Source organism: Trachymyrmex cornetzi, unplaced genomic scaffold (assembly GCF_001594075.2).
Source record: "Trachymyrmex cornetzi isolate Tcor2-1 unplaced genomic scaffold, Tcor1.1 scaffold151, whole genome shotgun sequence".
In the NCBI taxonomy this organism is placed as follows: domain Eukaryota; kingdom Metazoa; phylum Arthropoda; class Insecta; order Hymenoptera; family Formicidae; genus Trachymyrmex; species Trachymyrmex cornetzi.
Window position 1 is genome coordinate 328,855 of NW_017296102.1, and position 16,101 is coordinate 344,955.

General features: G+C 31.7%; 2 protein-coding genes across 3 annotated transcripts; both read right to left on the minus strand.

Moving 5' to 3' along the window:
• Window positions 1–5,663: 5,663 nt before the first annotated feature.
• Window positions 5,664–8,127, minus strand: LOC108758121 (mediator of RNA polymerase II transcription subunit 18-like). 2 transcript variants are annotated; one of them, XR_001939936.1, is made up of 4 exons: window positions 8,030–8,127; window positions 6,873–6,905; window positions 6,446–6,726; window positions 5,664–5,830 (listed from the first exon to the last, which is right to left on the minus strand). XR_001939936.1 is itself a non-coding variant. In XM_018502916.1 (2 exons), exons 1-2 carry the CDS (start codon window positions 6,642–6,644, stop codon window positions 5,802–5,804), a joined length of 228 nt encoding a protein of 75 aa, XP_018358418.1. In that variant the 5' UTR covers window positions 6,645–6,718; the 3' UTR covers window positions 5,664–5,801. The 2 variants fall into 2 exon arrangements, 1 of the variants encoding a protein (XP_018358418.1); XM_018502916.1 differs by lacking the exons at window positions 6,873–6,905; window positions 8,030–8,127 and having other exon boundaries at window positions 6,446–6,718.
• Window positions 8,128–13,795: 5,668 nt separating this feature from the next.
• LOC108758120 (uncharacterized) lies at window positions 13,796–15,749 on the minus strand. The gene is made up of 3 exons (XM_018502915.1): window positions 15,618–15,749; window positions 14,255–14,287; window positions 13,796–14,104 (listed from the first exon to the last, which is right to left on the minus strand). The coding sequence occupies exons 1-3, from the start codon at window positions 15,657–15,659 to the stop codon at window positions 13,865–13,867; spliced, it is 315 nt and encodes a 104-aa protein (XP_018358417.1). The 5' UTR covers window positions 15,660–15,749; the 3' UTR covers window positions 13,796–13,864.
• Window positions 15,750–16,101: the final 352 nt, after the last annotated feature.

Consider the following 16,101-nt stretch of genomic DNA (forward strand, 5'->3'; position numbering starts at 1 on the left):
AAAATTACTACGAGATATACGACGCCGTTACCGGGATTGGAGCTAATTACCACCCAGAAGCGACGTCCGCACGTATCCCGCGCGGTAATAGTGAATCAGCGTTAGCTGACCTCCTATCGGCGTCCATGGAACCCGACCTCGGTGTCGACCTCGTCGATTTATTCGCCCGTAACGAAGTAAAAAGAGGAATCACGAAGGGGAAAGAAGGGAAGTAGTAGATGGAGACTCTTATACGGTCAAAGATAATATTCGTAGTCGACGCCGTTCGTCTACCCCTCATCATCGTCGTCGTCGTTGTCATTGTCGTGTGTCGTCGTCATTTATCGACGGCGACGCTTCTCGCGGTGCCCGATCGAGAAGCCATCGGCGGATGCCGTCACTCATGCCGTCTCATCGATTATCCGCAAGTCGAATCTCGCCTCCTTTCATCCCGTCTCTCCCGGGCGACGCGAATGGAACGCTTCGACGGATCGGCGATTAGGGATAATCGCGCGCGGAGTGCCATTCGATTTGTTCGAATGCGCGAGTCTCACGTGTGAATCGTCGCGCGATACCAATCGCGTATTTATCGATGAATAAAATACCTGGGGACGAGGTTCTCAATCGTGAACGTCACGCGCTAAGCTTCTCTTATATCTGATCTTATTTAATTATTATTCACGTAAACAAGCAAAGCGAATGTAACAGCCATCAGATACGCGGAGCATCTCACATCCCAGATAGACAGATGTACATCAATTTTACTGCAACTTTACGTTGTATTCGATCATCAAATGCTTCATGGGTGAGCCGATTATGATTCCAAATATTGTAGTCGTATTTAGTAAATTAGAAAACGAAATACCACATGATGCAAATATGATGTACATATGAGAAACAAAAATCTGATTCTTAGTGTCTCATATTTATATCATGTTTGCATTATGATATTCGTTTACTAAATGTTGCTGCAATATTTCGAATCACAATCGGCTCATCTATGAAGCATTGGATGATTCTAAGATAAACGTGAAGTTGCTGTAAAGTATATGTACATTTGTCCACACTGAGAAAAAAGTTTTGTTGATATATAACCAACAAAAAGTTTTTCGTTGCCCTAACCAAAATTTGGTTATGCTAATCAAAATTTTGTTAGGATAACATAAAATTTTTGTTAGAATATATGTGACTAGCTGATTTGAGAGATATTCCTTATAAATCTCATTTAAAAAATAAGACTCACTGAACATTCCAGAAGCAGTTGAGAGATGTCGTTCTGTAAAAAATACAGAGAATTATATTAGAATTATAATTATAATATTATATTATATTAAAATTATAACATTATAATTTTATAATATTATAACTATACATAATAATTAGAATTATATTATATACAAGCGTAAATTATACAGCCAAAAATATTAGTCTATATATTCTCTTTATTTGAAAATCTGTATTGTTACTTATAATACCTGGCCTCTATTTTGTAACTCTTAACGCAAGTTTCGTTATCGTTGCGCAGCTTTTTTATTATGATAATAGCACTACTGTTATTTCTTATTCGATCATTATACGCATAAGTTTAAAGGATTTTTTAAATAAAAGATAATTTACAACAAATAACACAAATAAATTTTTGAGTAAAAACGTTACATATTAATTAAAGAGATGTCTAATATTTTTTACTATATTTGCAATTAATGTAATTGATTTTTTTCTTTAAGTTAATTCTCAAGATAATTGATTAATATATTTTAGAAATGCGAGCTTACGTCTTGTATAAAAAAAATTCTCTATAAAATTTCATTTTAATGTACGTTGCGCTAAAAATGTTTACTTAAATTTGATGTAATAAATTCTATCATTCATTATTCATTATTGCAATATTATGATCATTATAAAATATTGAAAATAAAAATTATTAAAATTAATAATTTAATTTAAATACTTAATTTTTAAGTGTTTCAAATATTAAAATAATTAAAAATAAATATTACAAATTTCGAAAATAAATTAAAATTATATAATATTATAAAATAATAATAAATGAATCTTCTTACCAGCCAATGTGTCTCCTATTTGCCTTCCTGTCGGTCTCCACTGTTGCTTCAGGCACTTACACAATACAAACCGATCACGAAAAATGTTACAGACACACAATCAATCGATTCGTATTCTGGTAGAAATTTCATAAGGTTTTTTAGTAGTTATTGGATAATTATATTGACTCTGTCCAGTCACATTGAAAAGTAAAAGTACTTAGAGGAGCTCAATCAAGATGCTTTGTCTGCAGTTACTACGCACAAAAGATGCACCATTTCCCAAAATCTGGACCTATTCACTAAAAAAAAAGCAGACCAATAAATTAATTACGTAGTATTGTAACCATTTTTAAACTAATATTTACTACTAAATTTATTATTTTAGTATTCAATTAATTTTTATGACTAATTCTTACTACTAGTATTCTAATGATATTTAACTAATCTTTTGTGACTAATTTTTTAAATTAATATTTAAAAAAATGATATTTAATATTTTAACTTATTTTTAATTAATAATAATCTACTAATACTATAGACAATAAATGGGCAGGTATGCAAATTGTATTTTTACCAGAAAAACTGCTTCAGAAAATTAATCGTGTATCTTTACCTGGAAATACAAAAAGTAAAAATGTTTGTATGTGTATATAAATGTACATGCATGTATAAAAATGTCCGCTTTTTATGTTTCCACTCTAGAGAAAAAGTTACATGATTTGATGATTGCTACCCAGTCACCGAATAAAACTTATCAAGTTCTTGACAATTTCCTGTGCAATATTGTTGTTATAACTACTGAGAATACAGTAAAATTAGACAATAACTGGATAAGTATCTAGAAAACTACATGCATTTCTACCAGAATAGTTTCACTCCCGATTAATACATTCGCGGTGCATTTCAATCACCGAACAAGCGACGCGTCGCACTTTGAGAAAATGGCGATACACAAAACCACAATACGTTCGCTCGTTACTTAACTCGACTCAGTATGCGTTTGCGCGTGTGATGTCCGTACTTAATTCGATCACTCCCGATATTCGATCGTGCACGCGATGGACCTTCAACGAGCGATGACGAAACCGTGGCTCACCCAAAGCCATAGAGAATGGACTGCGCGATCCGTATCTAAGTACTGTATCAAATATGGCCGAAAAAAGAGAGAGAGGGACCGTGGGAGACGGCCAATCTCCCTCTCGTTCTCTCTCTCATTACACATTGAATGGAAAGAGACAGAAATGGCCGTCTGCCACGGTCCCTCTCTCTCATTCCTATCGACCATTTTCACACACAGATCGCGCGGTCCATTTTCTATGCTTTGTGTTCAACCGTTAACTCGATTCGACTTCCGACTTCGTGCGGGACGCCATAAAAAAATCCGAGAGACGCGAAGATAACTTCACACTAGAGGCCTCGATACCAGAGATGCGACTTGCGTCGGTTGGGTTAGGTCGTCATCGCCATTTTAATGCAGTGTAAGTACTCATAATCATAAGACGCCTTTTCATGTTAACGCTCGACGCTCGTTATCAGCTGTTTTCAGCGTCAAAATAAATCGCAAGATCAAAATTGACGTCTGACATTCGCCAATTTCTATCACGTGACTTATTTTGACGCCGAAAATGAGCGTCGAGCGTCGGCATGAAAAGGCACCTTTATAAGCTGATGCATTACATGAGGAAAGTTAAATTGTTAGAAAAAGAAGAAAGTATAGCACGTACTTACAGTATGTACTTAATAGTATATACATTATATATACATACATTATTACTCTACCCGTAGAGTCCTAGGACTCTAATTATACGCAGTAATGAATTAAAATGGCGCTCTGAACTCGCGATTTAGACAGCCAATCAGATCACACCTTTCAATGTTGCATCTCTGTGATCTAGGCGGTCTAGGCCTCTACCTTCATACCTATGGCGAATGGCGAGGCGTCATATTTGTGCTGTCGTGAGTCGCGGCACGCCGATCGCTTATCGACTAATTACTGTCATACGCTTCGATTAATTCATATATCCGATATCTGCACCGCACGATCGCATACGTGGGACACTTGGGACGAGACAAACAACGTGAAAAACGAATGAAGAATGATGGAAATGAAACGCTTGTCTATCGCTCATCGCTCAACACTTCCGTGACGGTTATTACGCGACAGAGTGAGTTCGATTACCTGTTCTACTTCACCCCAGTGCAATTTCAGAGGTATTATGTAAGAAGTTATCTATTCATACAGTATGACATCATTTTTTTAAAGTATTTCAGTAAAATATTTTAGAAATATTTTTTTTGTAAATATTTGCAAATTTTGCATTAAAACTTTAAAACAATTTTGAAATATTGCATTAAAATATTTTACAAAAATATTTTAGAAATATTGTAAGAAATATATATTGTAAGAAAAAGATTATTCCAAAGTCTGATATTCTAGACAGTTTATATTTCAGAATTATTTCGAATCTAGCATTTCGAAAATTTTCTGAAATATTTCATGTTGTAATGACAGTAACATGACCTTAAGTATTACATCAGTTTGTTACATTTTTTAAAGGATTTTGTGCAAAATAGTCTTACTAAGTCTTTTGCTTATGGAGCAACACAAGTGATTAAACTCGCATCCAGCGGTCAATTTCTAAAAAAAAAAAAAAAACAGCGATGCCAACTTTATATGCCTATTGAACTACATCATCACCATTATTAACAGAATTAATTAACAAGCTATTATTATGAGTTTCGGTGAATCTGTAGTATTTTCAAGGCATACTTTCAATGTTCTATTATATACACTTAAATAAATTAATTTATTCATGAGAAAAAGAGAAAGAGGAGCGATGTCAAATTATGACGAATTATCAAAAAAATTGATATCGCAACATATAAAGTGAATAAATCGCGTGAATTCGGCGAGATTACGCGACAATTAAAGCAAATTGTTGCACGTTATTTTAACGAGAATTTATGTCAAACAAGTGCACGAATTAAGGCTATGATATATAGAAAAACTTAACATGGTTAGACTTGAACAGTAATCGAATCCAACGTGTTGATTTCCTTATACTGCTTAATGGTTATTTTATAATGTGTTTTTTGTTTTCTGTTTCTGCTTTTTGCTATTTTTTACATCTTGTCTTTTTACGTCTTATCCGGTTTTTGTTTTATGTCGTCCGAAATAAAAGTTAACGAACTTGGAAGAAACAGAAAACACACAGCAAGAAATACAATAATCGGTAAAACGGTTGCAACAGAAGATAAAGCAAGAGGTAAAAAGCAAGACACAGGTAACAAAGAGCACATTGTAGAATTGCCTTAAGTTTTAAGCCGAAAATACAATGAAAAACATAGGCAATACGAATAGGAAACAAATTTCAACCGATCAAAAACAATATACTAAAATGGACGCTTTCGAATAGATTAAAATCGTTTATTCCTTGTCAGTGCTTTTCATTGTGTTTCCGGCATTACGTCTTAAATATTTTCATGTGCTAGGACCTCTTCTCGCGATGTTCGATAGTGTATATCATCGACGAAAAATAGCTTGCATAAAAAATAAAAAAGAATCGTTTTCATTTAGAAAATATGTACGGAGAAATAAGGAAATATAAATGGAGAATCGGTTTAAACAACAATGAAAAATTTACTGCAGTGACAAGCTTTATTATTCTATAATTATCAGGATTTTTTTAGCCGTGCGAATGATTTAAAATACGTGATACCTATAGTGCTGAGAGAAAATTAACCTTCAGCCGATCTAGCTGAACTTTTATCTGTATTTCATAACCATACGTGTATCCAGAAGAGATCTGCGAAATAAATATACAAAATTAATCCTTGTGACATGCACATTATTTTTTAATATTAGAATGATCGGGAATTAATATTTATATATAATTATACTATATACTTTTTTAAAAAATAGAGGAGAGAAGTGCATTAACAAATTTAATCATTTACACATTCCAATAAAAATAACGAAACATTTTAGAAAATATGCCATTATGAATTTGGTAAAGGTTACAAACGAAATATTTTGACTGCTTTGCTAATTCTAGTACGAATAAAAATTATATTTATGACTTATAAATCATTCAAAGTCGATTTAATTCTTTAAATTCTTATTATTTTTACCCTTATGTTTCTATATAAATTTATATTTCTATATGTTATCAAATTTAAATTGTAAAAATTTTAATTAAAACTAAAATTAGTAGTTATTTTCTTATTATTTATTTTATATAGAATAAATCGCATTATGTGTTGGCGTTTTACGCGATTAATATTAAGTACGATTAATTACTATCAACGAAATGAAAATATTATCTATAGAATTGAATTAAATATTATTAATGAATCCGTCAAAGGATCGTGATTCTTAATTTGAAAAAAATGTCTATCAGAGTCTAATTTTCCTCTCTTACCCTTAATTATTCTAATTTCTCCTCCTTTCCCTTCCCATCTCCGGCTTCCGCTCTCAATTCTGTCATTTATCTCCTCCTCCATTTCCTCCTTCATTTCCTCCTCCATTTTGTCTTCCTCTTCCATTTCCTCTTCCTCCTCGTCCTCTTCCTTGTCCTCTTCCTCCTTGTCCTCCTCCTTGTCCTCCTCTATTTGCTGCATGTTGCATTAATAAAGGACTACCTTGACTCTTCATAGCATGTCCAGCCATATCAGCGCTTGCTTCTCTTAGTCCTGTTCCCATCTTTAAATAAAAATTATCTCATTGGAAAAACTGTTTGACGAGAGTACGAAAAAATTATTCATATTCATATGCAAAATGTAAATTGAAAAACCTGTCAAATTTTTCTGACAAAATTCCATAAGAAATTAGAAAACAGTCGTACTCACTTCATTCATTTGGTCTTCTTGGGAATCGGCGAACTGAAAAGGCAGATGAATGTTTTGTTATAAATATGATCATATTAGGCGATATTAATAACGAAATATTAGTAATGCTATAATTATGTAACTCTCTCTAAATAATCGGTATTATATTCCGCAAAATAAATCGAGTGCTTCGAAAAATGTGCTTTCCAAAAATTATTTGCAAAACATCATTAAAAAAATATGTTATTTATATTTGTCTTCTGCTTTCGATAATAATTTATCCTTATGCGTTTACCTTCTCTTCATGTTTCTCATTATATTAGAAAAGATATACGATAAAAACTTTTCAAGTATTTCTTGAAATATGATCCATTTTGTATGGGAAAGGAGGATGTTTCTAAAAAGGGCCGATTTTTGCCTAAAAGTGTGTAAATAAAAAGAATAATGTTTTTTGTAGATTTTGACCTCCTGAATACGATGAAATTATTATATAGTTTGTAGCGTTTAGGGAACTTCGAAAATTGAACATAAATATAGTATTTATCCAAATTTCAATAGGTAACTTGTTTAATTTTCAAGGTATTCCTCAAGTGTCACGAAATTTTTAATAACTTTATTATTATAATATAGGGTTCAAAGTTGGCCCTTTTTTAATATTCTCTGAATAACAAAGGATATTATCCTACAATTTCTGCTCAATGCTTACAAAGATGTAAATAAAAGGAAATACATAATTTTTTAATAAATTTTAACACTTCCTAGATATGCTAAAATTATTAAAAAGTTAATGATATTTATTAGGGAATATCTCAAAAATTAAGCAAGAATATTGAAATTTAGATAAATATACCATGTCTCCGTATTCAATTTTTAAAGCGTTCCTCAAATACTATGAACTTTTTAATAATGTAATCCTACCGTATTCAGGAGATTAAAATGTACAAAAAATATTGTTCCTTAATTACACCTCTTTTGGCAGAAATTGGATTCTTTTTAACACATCCTTTTTTCATATCGATCTTAATTGAGACTTTAATCTTTATTTTAAAACGCGAGTTCGTATATTTAATTTCTATACATATATAATATTTATATTAACTCATTAATAATATTAATAATACGTGTAATTTACATTGCTTCATTTTAAGAGTATATATGAGCTATTATTAACTTCTTACCATCGCCACGCAGAGCAACGTAATAAGGAACAGCTTAATCATCGTGATTCGCTTTGAAACTCAAACGTACACTAGTTGGATCAGTGCAAACGTTCTTCGCTTTTATATAGATTCCCTAATCCGTAACATGTTTATGTGTCTATTCACTGAAAAAAGCAGTAGGTCCACGTGTATCCTTGCTACTCATAATAATAATGATACTTCCGATTATTACTGTGACTTTTGTTTGCGCAATTAGTGACAGGATTTGATGCGAAACTTATTAAGTTGAACAATAATGCAATTATAATGTTTCCCTTCTGCGATAATTTGCATATTTTTCACGATAAAACTAGATCGTAGATCTTGTCGCTTGCTTCCTCATTGTTTATTATTTTTACCGACTAGCACGTACCACCTATGTGACAGTTTTATATATATATATATATATATATATATATGTATATATATAAATGCAACTTGATAATATACTTCGAAAATGTTCGTGTTATATATTGCGTGTTTAATTATTTTAATGATTTCAAATCTTTAGAAAATCATATCTAAAGATGACTTTCATAAAGTTGAATATTTTTCTATTTTTTTTTAATTAACCTCAGACGTGTTACGATTTTTTTGTTATTTTATCCTTGTTTTGATGATATCTTACTTTTAATGAGCATGGGCTGTAAATATTATTTCGTGACACAAAATCCAAGGTCTTGCAATTTTAATGTGACTATAATGATAAGTATGATATAAGCAGTATCAATGACAATAGTTAAAATTAAAAATAGGAACATAAAAGCATAAACAAGGTCTTTGTGGAAGTTATCTATTAAACAAATCTTCATATAAATACATAAAAGTTTTGATTTTCTCATTTGGTCAACCTCAGTATGTTTTTTGCAACATTCAAAAAATAGTTACATTTGACCTTCAACTACACGAGTCATTTGGACTCGGATGAAAATTTTAGTTGGTCTCTATTTTTGTACGGTTAATATCGCAGAGTTAAAGTAAGTGGGTAAAAAACTTGGAACCTTCCTCCGTCAATCGTTGCGATGCGGCTGTTTAATTGTCACTGTGATGCTGATTGTGATGCAATAAAAATTTGGCTTGAGTGCGACTTGGACCCGTCATATATAACGTCAACAGATTTTTGCCAAAAATAAAAATTCATTTTCCGTAAGTGACCGTTTATTAGTTATATTCAAGTATATGTGCTCCTACAATTAAAACATATATTTAAAACGTTTATTTTTAGAAATAGCATTTTTGTGGGAGAGGCATCTTGTCGAAATGATCTATTTTCTCGACGCTATAAAATTGTAAATAATATCGAAAGAAATTATTATGTATTTAATATATTCGAAATATTTTTTTATTTTTAATCGTGAAAATATTGATACCGTATTTCCGAACACATATAAAAATATCTCCAATTTACTTATGCAAATAATTACACTTTTTGGAATAAGGAGATATCAATTTTAAAATAATACTATTTTTATTTGTAAACAATAATATTTTTATTTGTATCTCTTTTTATCATAAAGGTATTATTTAAAAAAAACTGATTTTTGCACTTTTTTTTACAAATTATTCTTTAACATTTTTTGATATAACTTCTCAATTATTATCAATATCTTTTTATGTTTTGATATTTCGATTCTATACAATCTGACATTTTATTTAAAAAAAATTTTTTCCATTGAGATTTGTGATAATCTAGATTCTAGAACTAATAAAAAACGTCGTTTTAGATGAACGTAATTAGGATATAGACCTGTTAATTAAGACTCTAAAATGAAATATGCAATTATAGATTATAAAATCGTTAAATAAATTTAGAATATAATATAGAATATAATTACGAATTATCTCAAGTGTCAAACTCTAATTTTCTAGATATTACGTTGATAGTTAACAATGGAAGAATCATATTTGTCTTGTACAAAAAAATCAACGAACTCAAGACTGGAAATTAAGGCCTGAGTGCGTACAAGTCAAATATAATTCTTTCATAATCAACTATTAATGTAACATCTAGAAACTAGAGTTTGACGCTTAAAATAATTCCTTAGTAATATACATATATGTATAAGCAAGTACAATAGAGCGAATATCAAATTAGGGACTGTGTGGTTCAGTGTCAGAATCGCTGCCAATTAAGAAAAAGTCGGAAACTAACAGCAAGCATCGGTATAAATCTCGGTAATGCTAGGAATACCTTGATATTCTTATCGTGTCGTTGCTACAGTTATGGTTCTATATTTATTTAACGATTTTAATGTAACCATTTTTTTAATGCTCGCACGGAGTGCAAGAGATCTAAGTTCGACTCCCGGTCGAGGTAATATTTTTCGTAATAAATAAAGTTATTTACAGAGAGATTTCTATCATATTAAGATCTCTAATTGATGCCTATATTGAGCATCAAAAATTTAATTGTGATATTATTTCGGTAGTTTAGCTGCATTTGAAGTCCAGAAAAATTTCAGCGCATAGTTCAAATCACTACAATATGATATATATGTATGTACACATACGATATAATATATATCAATTCACTTTAAATTAATTAAGCATTAAAAAGACCCAGCTTAGACCGTTGTGGCCTGGTTTTCCTATTTCCTACGTGATGAGTTTTATTTTTAAAATGCTGTGAAAAACATACTAAATAATTAAATAAAAAGGTCGAAACATTTATGTAGGAGAAACCGGGGCTGCTAGCAAAAGAGGCAAGTTGACATTGCGTTTTGTTTATCTATTTATTACGAAAGACACAATGGATAAATTATCGCAAAATATGATAAATATGTAGTTTAGGGGAGCCCCCCCCCCCTAATGACCTTGACCTCGACATATGTTGTAAAGGTCATGACCTCAAGGTCACTCAGGACCATGACCTTGACAACATACGTCAAGGTCAAGGTCATTGGGGGGAGGGGGGCTCCCTTAAACTACATATTTACCCAAAATATTTCTTTTATAATAGAAGCACTTTTTCCAAAATTTTATTTAAATCAAACAAGTTACAATAAAAAAAGGGGGTAAAGTCAAGAGGTGGCAAGTATAGGATTCTGAATAAAATGATTGAAGTCTTGTAATTGATAAAGGACCAATATTAACAATCACACAAAAATCAACTAATTTACAAGAACTTTTTATGATGCATTCAACTTTTTATATTAAATTGCCATCATATATTATAAATGACTGAGATATCACACTAAGACCATTAGACCGGTTCTGCATTGGTCGTACCGCATAGGCGTTGCAGGTCGCAAGTTATCTTGTTGTGTCACCCAATCCGATGCGTCAATTTTAAAGTCGCATGACGCTTACGACACTTGCGACGTTGTGACGCAACAATACAATAGTCGCACAGGTTGTGTCGGATATTGCTAGTAGTAGCATCACAGGAAAATTTGTCGCATGCCGCAAGAGTGTCGCTAAATGAGCGTCTACAATAGTCATAACAATTGTTTGCACGCAATTCGATGACAAATTCTAAACGTCAACTTGCTGTGCTGTGATTGGCTGAGCTCATGCCTGTCGCAGTCGCAGAAAGTTGAAGTTGGCTCAACTCCGTAAAGCCCATTCTACATAAGACGCAGAACACGGGTCGCAGGTCGTAAAACTAGGAACTAACCTAACCTAACGTATTTTAATTATAATATGATTGTAGGACGCAGAACGCAGAAAGTTGGATCAACTTCAATTTTCGCGTCCTGCATCTTGCGTCCTATATATTGCGGTCTGCGACCTATTACAATCTGAAATACGTTTCACTTGCGACCTGTTAAGACTGCGGCACATAGAAAAACTAAAGATGTAAGACTTAAGCAGTAAGTGAATCGACCAATCACAGTACAGACCATAAGACCATAACGTGAACAGTAGCGAATCCAACATGTTGAATCGGCCGTTAACTAACCAATCGCATTTGCTATTTAGTAGAATTGACCATTACGGTTGACAATTAATCCCAATTAATTGACATTAGCGAAACCAGCCCTTACTACTTAAGTCTTAGTCATTATATGCCAGGGCCTTTACTTTTCTCGTGACGTTTAATAATGTATACTATCGACTGTAAAATGGACAAGATAATTAGGATCTGTATTTGCCCTATAAATAGCTTATATAAAAAATAAAAAAGAATCGTTTTTGTTTAGGAGAAATAAATATGAGGAAATAAGGAAATATAAATACAAACGGAGAAACGGTTTAAATAATAATGAAAAATCTACTGCAGTGACAAACTTTATTATTGTAAAATTATCAGGGTTTTTTTTAGCGGTGCGAATTTAAAGTAATATCTATAGTGCTGAGGGAATGTTAAACTTCAGCCGAACCTTTATCTGTATTTTATGACGACATGTACCAGCAGAGACCTGGGAAATAAATATACAAAGTTAATCCTCGTGTCACGCACATTTTTTGTATTAGAATTATCGAGAATTAGGTAATATCTGTATATAATTATACTATATGCTTTTTTAAAGAATAAAGGGAAGTGCATTGTGTGTGTGTGTGTGTGACCAATTTAATAATTTACATATTCCAACAAAAGTAACAAAGAATTTTAGAAAATGTACCATTATGAATTTGATAAAGATTACAAATCAATTATTTTGTTTGCTTTGCTAATTCTAGTCTAAATAATAATTCTATATATGATTTATAAGTCATGTAAAGTCGATTTAACTCTTTAAATTCTTGTTATTCTTATCCTTATATTTCTATATGTTATTAAATTTAAATTAGAGGTGTGCGAATCAAGCATTTGCATAGAATCGAATCAAATCGAATCGAATCTATAATAACAAAAATGAATCGAATCAAATCTGAAATCTTTACGCCGAATTGAATCGAATCCTTTTGATTCAAAAACGAATCGAATCAAATCAAATTTTTACATACTGACATCAGCTAAAAACAATTAAAAGCTAAAAAAATTTATTTTGAATGTACAAGTGTAAGAAGTTATAAAATTAATAATATGTTATAAATGTATCAAAAACAATATTTTTTGATAATATCTGTATGTTGAAAATGAGTCGACAATAATGAAAGAGAGGGACCGTGGACGGCTGATCTCCCTCTCATTCTCTCTCCCATTACACCATTGAATGAAAAGAGATATAAATGGCAGTCTTCTGTGATCCCTCTCTCTTACTTTTATCGACCATTTTGACACACGGATCGCGCAGTCCATTCTCTATGTACTTGGTGTATATCGAAACACGGCTATAGACTACGTAGTCATATCAGAAAGGTGAAAATATCTAATAGAGTTCAACTGACGCGATGCGCACGCGCATGCACGAAGATTGATATGTGCTGATACAAAGATTGGTAACAGGAGATACAGGGAAGAGAGAGAGCAAGAGGCGAGTGATTCAAAATCGAACCATTGTGTGATGATTCGAAATTTCGAACTTATCGGTTTCGAATCTTTCAGATCCAGAAACGAATCGAATCGAATCCACTGTGATTTGATTCGATTCGAATTCAAACTAATTCGCACACCCCTAATTTAAAAATAACGTAAAAATTTTAATTAAAACTAAAAATAGTAGATATTTTTTTGTTATTTATTTTATATGGAATAAATCGCGTTATGTGTTGACGTTTTACACGATTAATTATCATCAACGAAATTAAAATATTATCTCTATAAAATTAAATTAAATATTATTGATGAATCCATCAAAGGATTGTGATTCTTAATTTGAAAAATGTTTACCAGAATCTATTTTTCTCCACTTGCCTTTGATTATTCGGTCCTGGTATGTTTCCTCCCCCTCCCTGTCACTGTCCCCGACCCCCAACCTAACCCTGATCTCATTCTCCCTGTGATCCATTTTCCTGTGATCCTTCCGGTGGTGGTCCTCGCGGTGGTCCTCCTCGCGGTGGTCCTCCTCCCGCTGGTCCATCTCTCTGTGGTCCTCCCTGTGATCCTCCCTGTAGTCCTCTTCCCTGTAGTCCTCTATTTCGTGCTGCATATTGCATTAATAAAGGACTACCTTGACCCATCATAGCATGTCTAGCTATATCAGCGCTTGCTTTCCGTCCTGTTCCCATCTTTAAATAAAAATTATCTTATCGCGAAAACTATCTGACGAGAGTACGAAAAAATTATTCATATTCATATGCAAAATGTAAATTGAAAAACTTGTTAAATTTTCCTGGTATAATTCCGTGAGAAATTACAAAACATTCAGTTGTACTCACTTCATTCATTTGGTCTTCTTGGGAATCAACGAACTGAAAAGGCAGTTGAATGTTTTGTTATAAATATAATCATATTAAGCGATATTAATAACGAAATATTAATAATGCTATAATTATGTAACTCTAAATAATCGGTATTATTTCGCGAAATAAATTGAGTGCTTTGAAAAATGTGTTTTCCAAAAATCATTTGCAAAAACATTATTACAGAAATATGTTATTTATATTTGCCTTCTGCTTTCAATAACACAGTACAACACACATTCCCTCCCATGAAAAAATCAAAGAGATTCTGAAAGTAGATTTAAAAAAAAATACCCGTGTCTTGGTGTTTTACCAGATCAAGTCGTTAACGTTTTTATGCAGCCATTTATCGTATTTGCTTCATATTGGCTTTTTACAATTGTTTTAAATTATATAATAATTTTTTAAAATGGATAATTGACGTTTTTGCATGTGAAGTTATGCGATGAGTTCGAATACAAAACATTCACATGCAAAAACGTCAATTTTTTTTTACATCTACTTTCAGAATCTCCTTGATTTTTTCATGGCAGGAAAAAAATTGATTTTTGTCGTAGTATGTAATAATTTATCCCTATGTGTTTTCCTTCTCTTCATTTTTCTCATTATATTAGAAAAGATAAATGATAAAAACTTTTTAAGTATTTATTGATACATGATCTATTTTATATGTAATTTGAAAGGAGGAAGTTTCTAAAAAGAGCCGATTTCCTAAAAAGACGTAAATAAAAAGAATAATGTTTTTTGTAGATTTTGACCTCCTCAATACGATGAAATTATTATGTAGTTTGTAGCGTTTAGGGAACACTTCGAAAATTGAACACAAATATAGTATTTATTCAAATTTCAATAGTCTTGTTTAATTTTCGAGGTGTTCCTCAAGTATCACGTAATTTTTAATAACTTTATTATTATAATTTAGGGTAAAAACACTTCCTAGATATGCTAAAATTATTAAAAAGTTAATGATATTTATTTGGGAATATCTCAAAAATTAAGCAAGAATATTGAAATTTAGATAAATATATCATGTCCGTTTTCGAAGCGTTCCTCAAACACTACGAACTTTTTAATAATATAATCCTATTGTATTCAGGAGATTAAAATCTACAAAAAATATTGTTCCTTATTTACATCTTTTTAGGCAGAAATCGGATTCTTTTTAAAATCCTTTTTTCATATCGATCTTAATTGAGACTTTAATCTTTATTTTAAAACGCGAGTCCGTATATTTAATTTCTAATATTTATATTAACACATTTTTAATAATATTAATAATATGTGTAATTCACATTGCTTCGTTTTACAGACTATATATGAGCTATTATTAACTTCTTACCATCGCCATGCAAAGCAACGTAATAAGGAATAGCTTAATCATCGTGATTCGCTTTGAGGCTCAAAGATACACTAGTTGGATCAGCGCAAACGTTCTTCGCTTTTATATAGATCCCATAATCCGCGACATGTTTATGTGTACATTCACGGAAAAAAACCAGGTCCACGTGACTTCTTGTTACTTATAATAATAATGATACTTACGATTATTACTATGACTTTTGTTTGCGCAATTAGCAACAGGATTTGACACGAAACTTATTAAGTTGAACAATAATGCAATTATAATGTTTCGCTTCTGCGATAATTTGCATATTTTTCACGATAAAACTAAATACATAGATCTTGTCGCTTGCTTCTCTCCATTGTTTATTATTTTTACCGACTAGTACGTACCACCTATGTGACATATATACACATATATATATATATATATATATTAGGTGTTAAACTTAATTCCTGCCGTTTTTTCGTCTCCAAAATTG

What these genes read in the sequence shown, in the direction of transcription:
- LOC108758120 (XM_018502915.1), bottom strand. Translation starts at nt 15,659, where the DNA reads ATGATTAAGCTATTCCTTATTACGTTGCTTTGCATGGCGATG. An exon ending in CGTTGCTTTGCATGGCGATG is followed by an intron (nt 14,288 to 15,617) that starts GTAAGAAGTTAA and finishes CTGCCTTTTCAG; the next exon opens with TTCGTTGATTCCCAAGAAGA. An exon ending in AAGAAGACCAAATGAATGAA is followed by an intron (nt 14,105 to 14,254) that starts GTGAGTACAACT and finishes TTTTATTTAAAG; the next exon opens with ATGGGAACAGGACGGAAAGC.
- LOC108758121 (XM_018502916.1), bottom strand. Translation starts at nt 6,644, where the DNA reads ATGCAGCAAATAGAGGAGGACAAGGAGGAGGACAAGGAGGAAGAGGAC. An exon ending in AGAAATTAGAATAATTAAGG is followed by an intron (nt 5,831 to 6,445) that starts GTAAGAGAGGAA and finishes TTTATTTCGCAG; the next exon opens with ATCTCTTCTGGATACACGTA.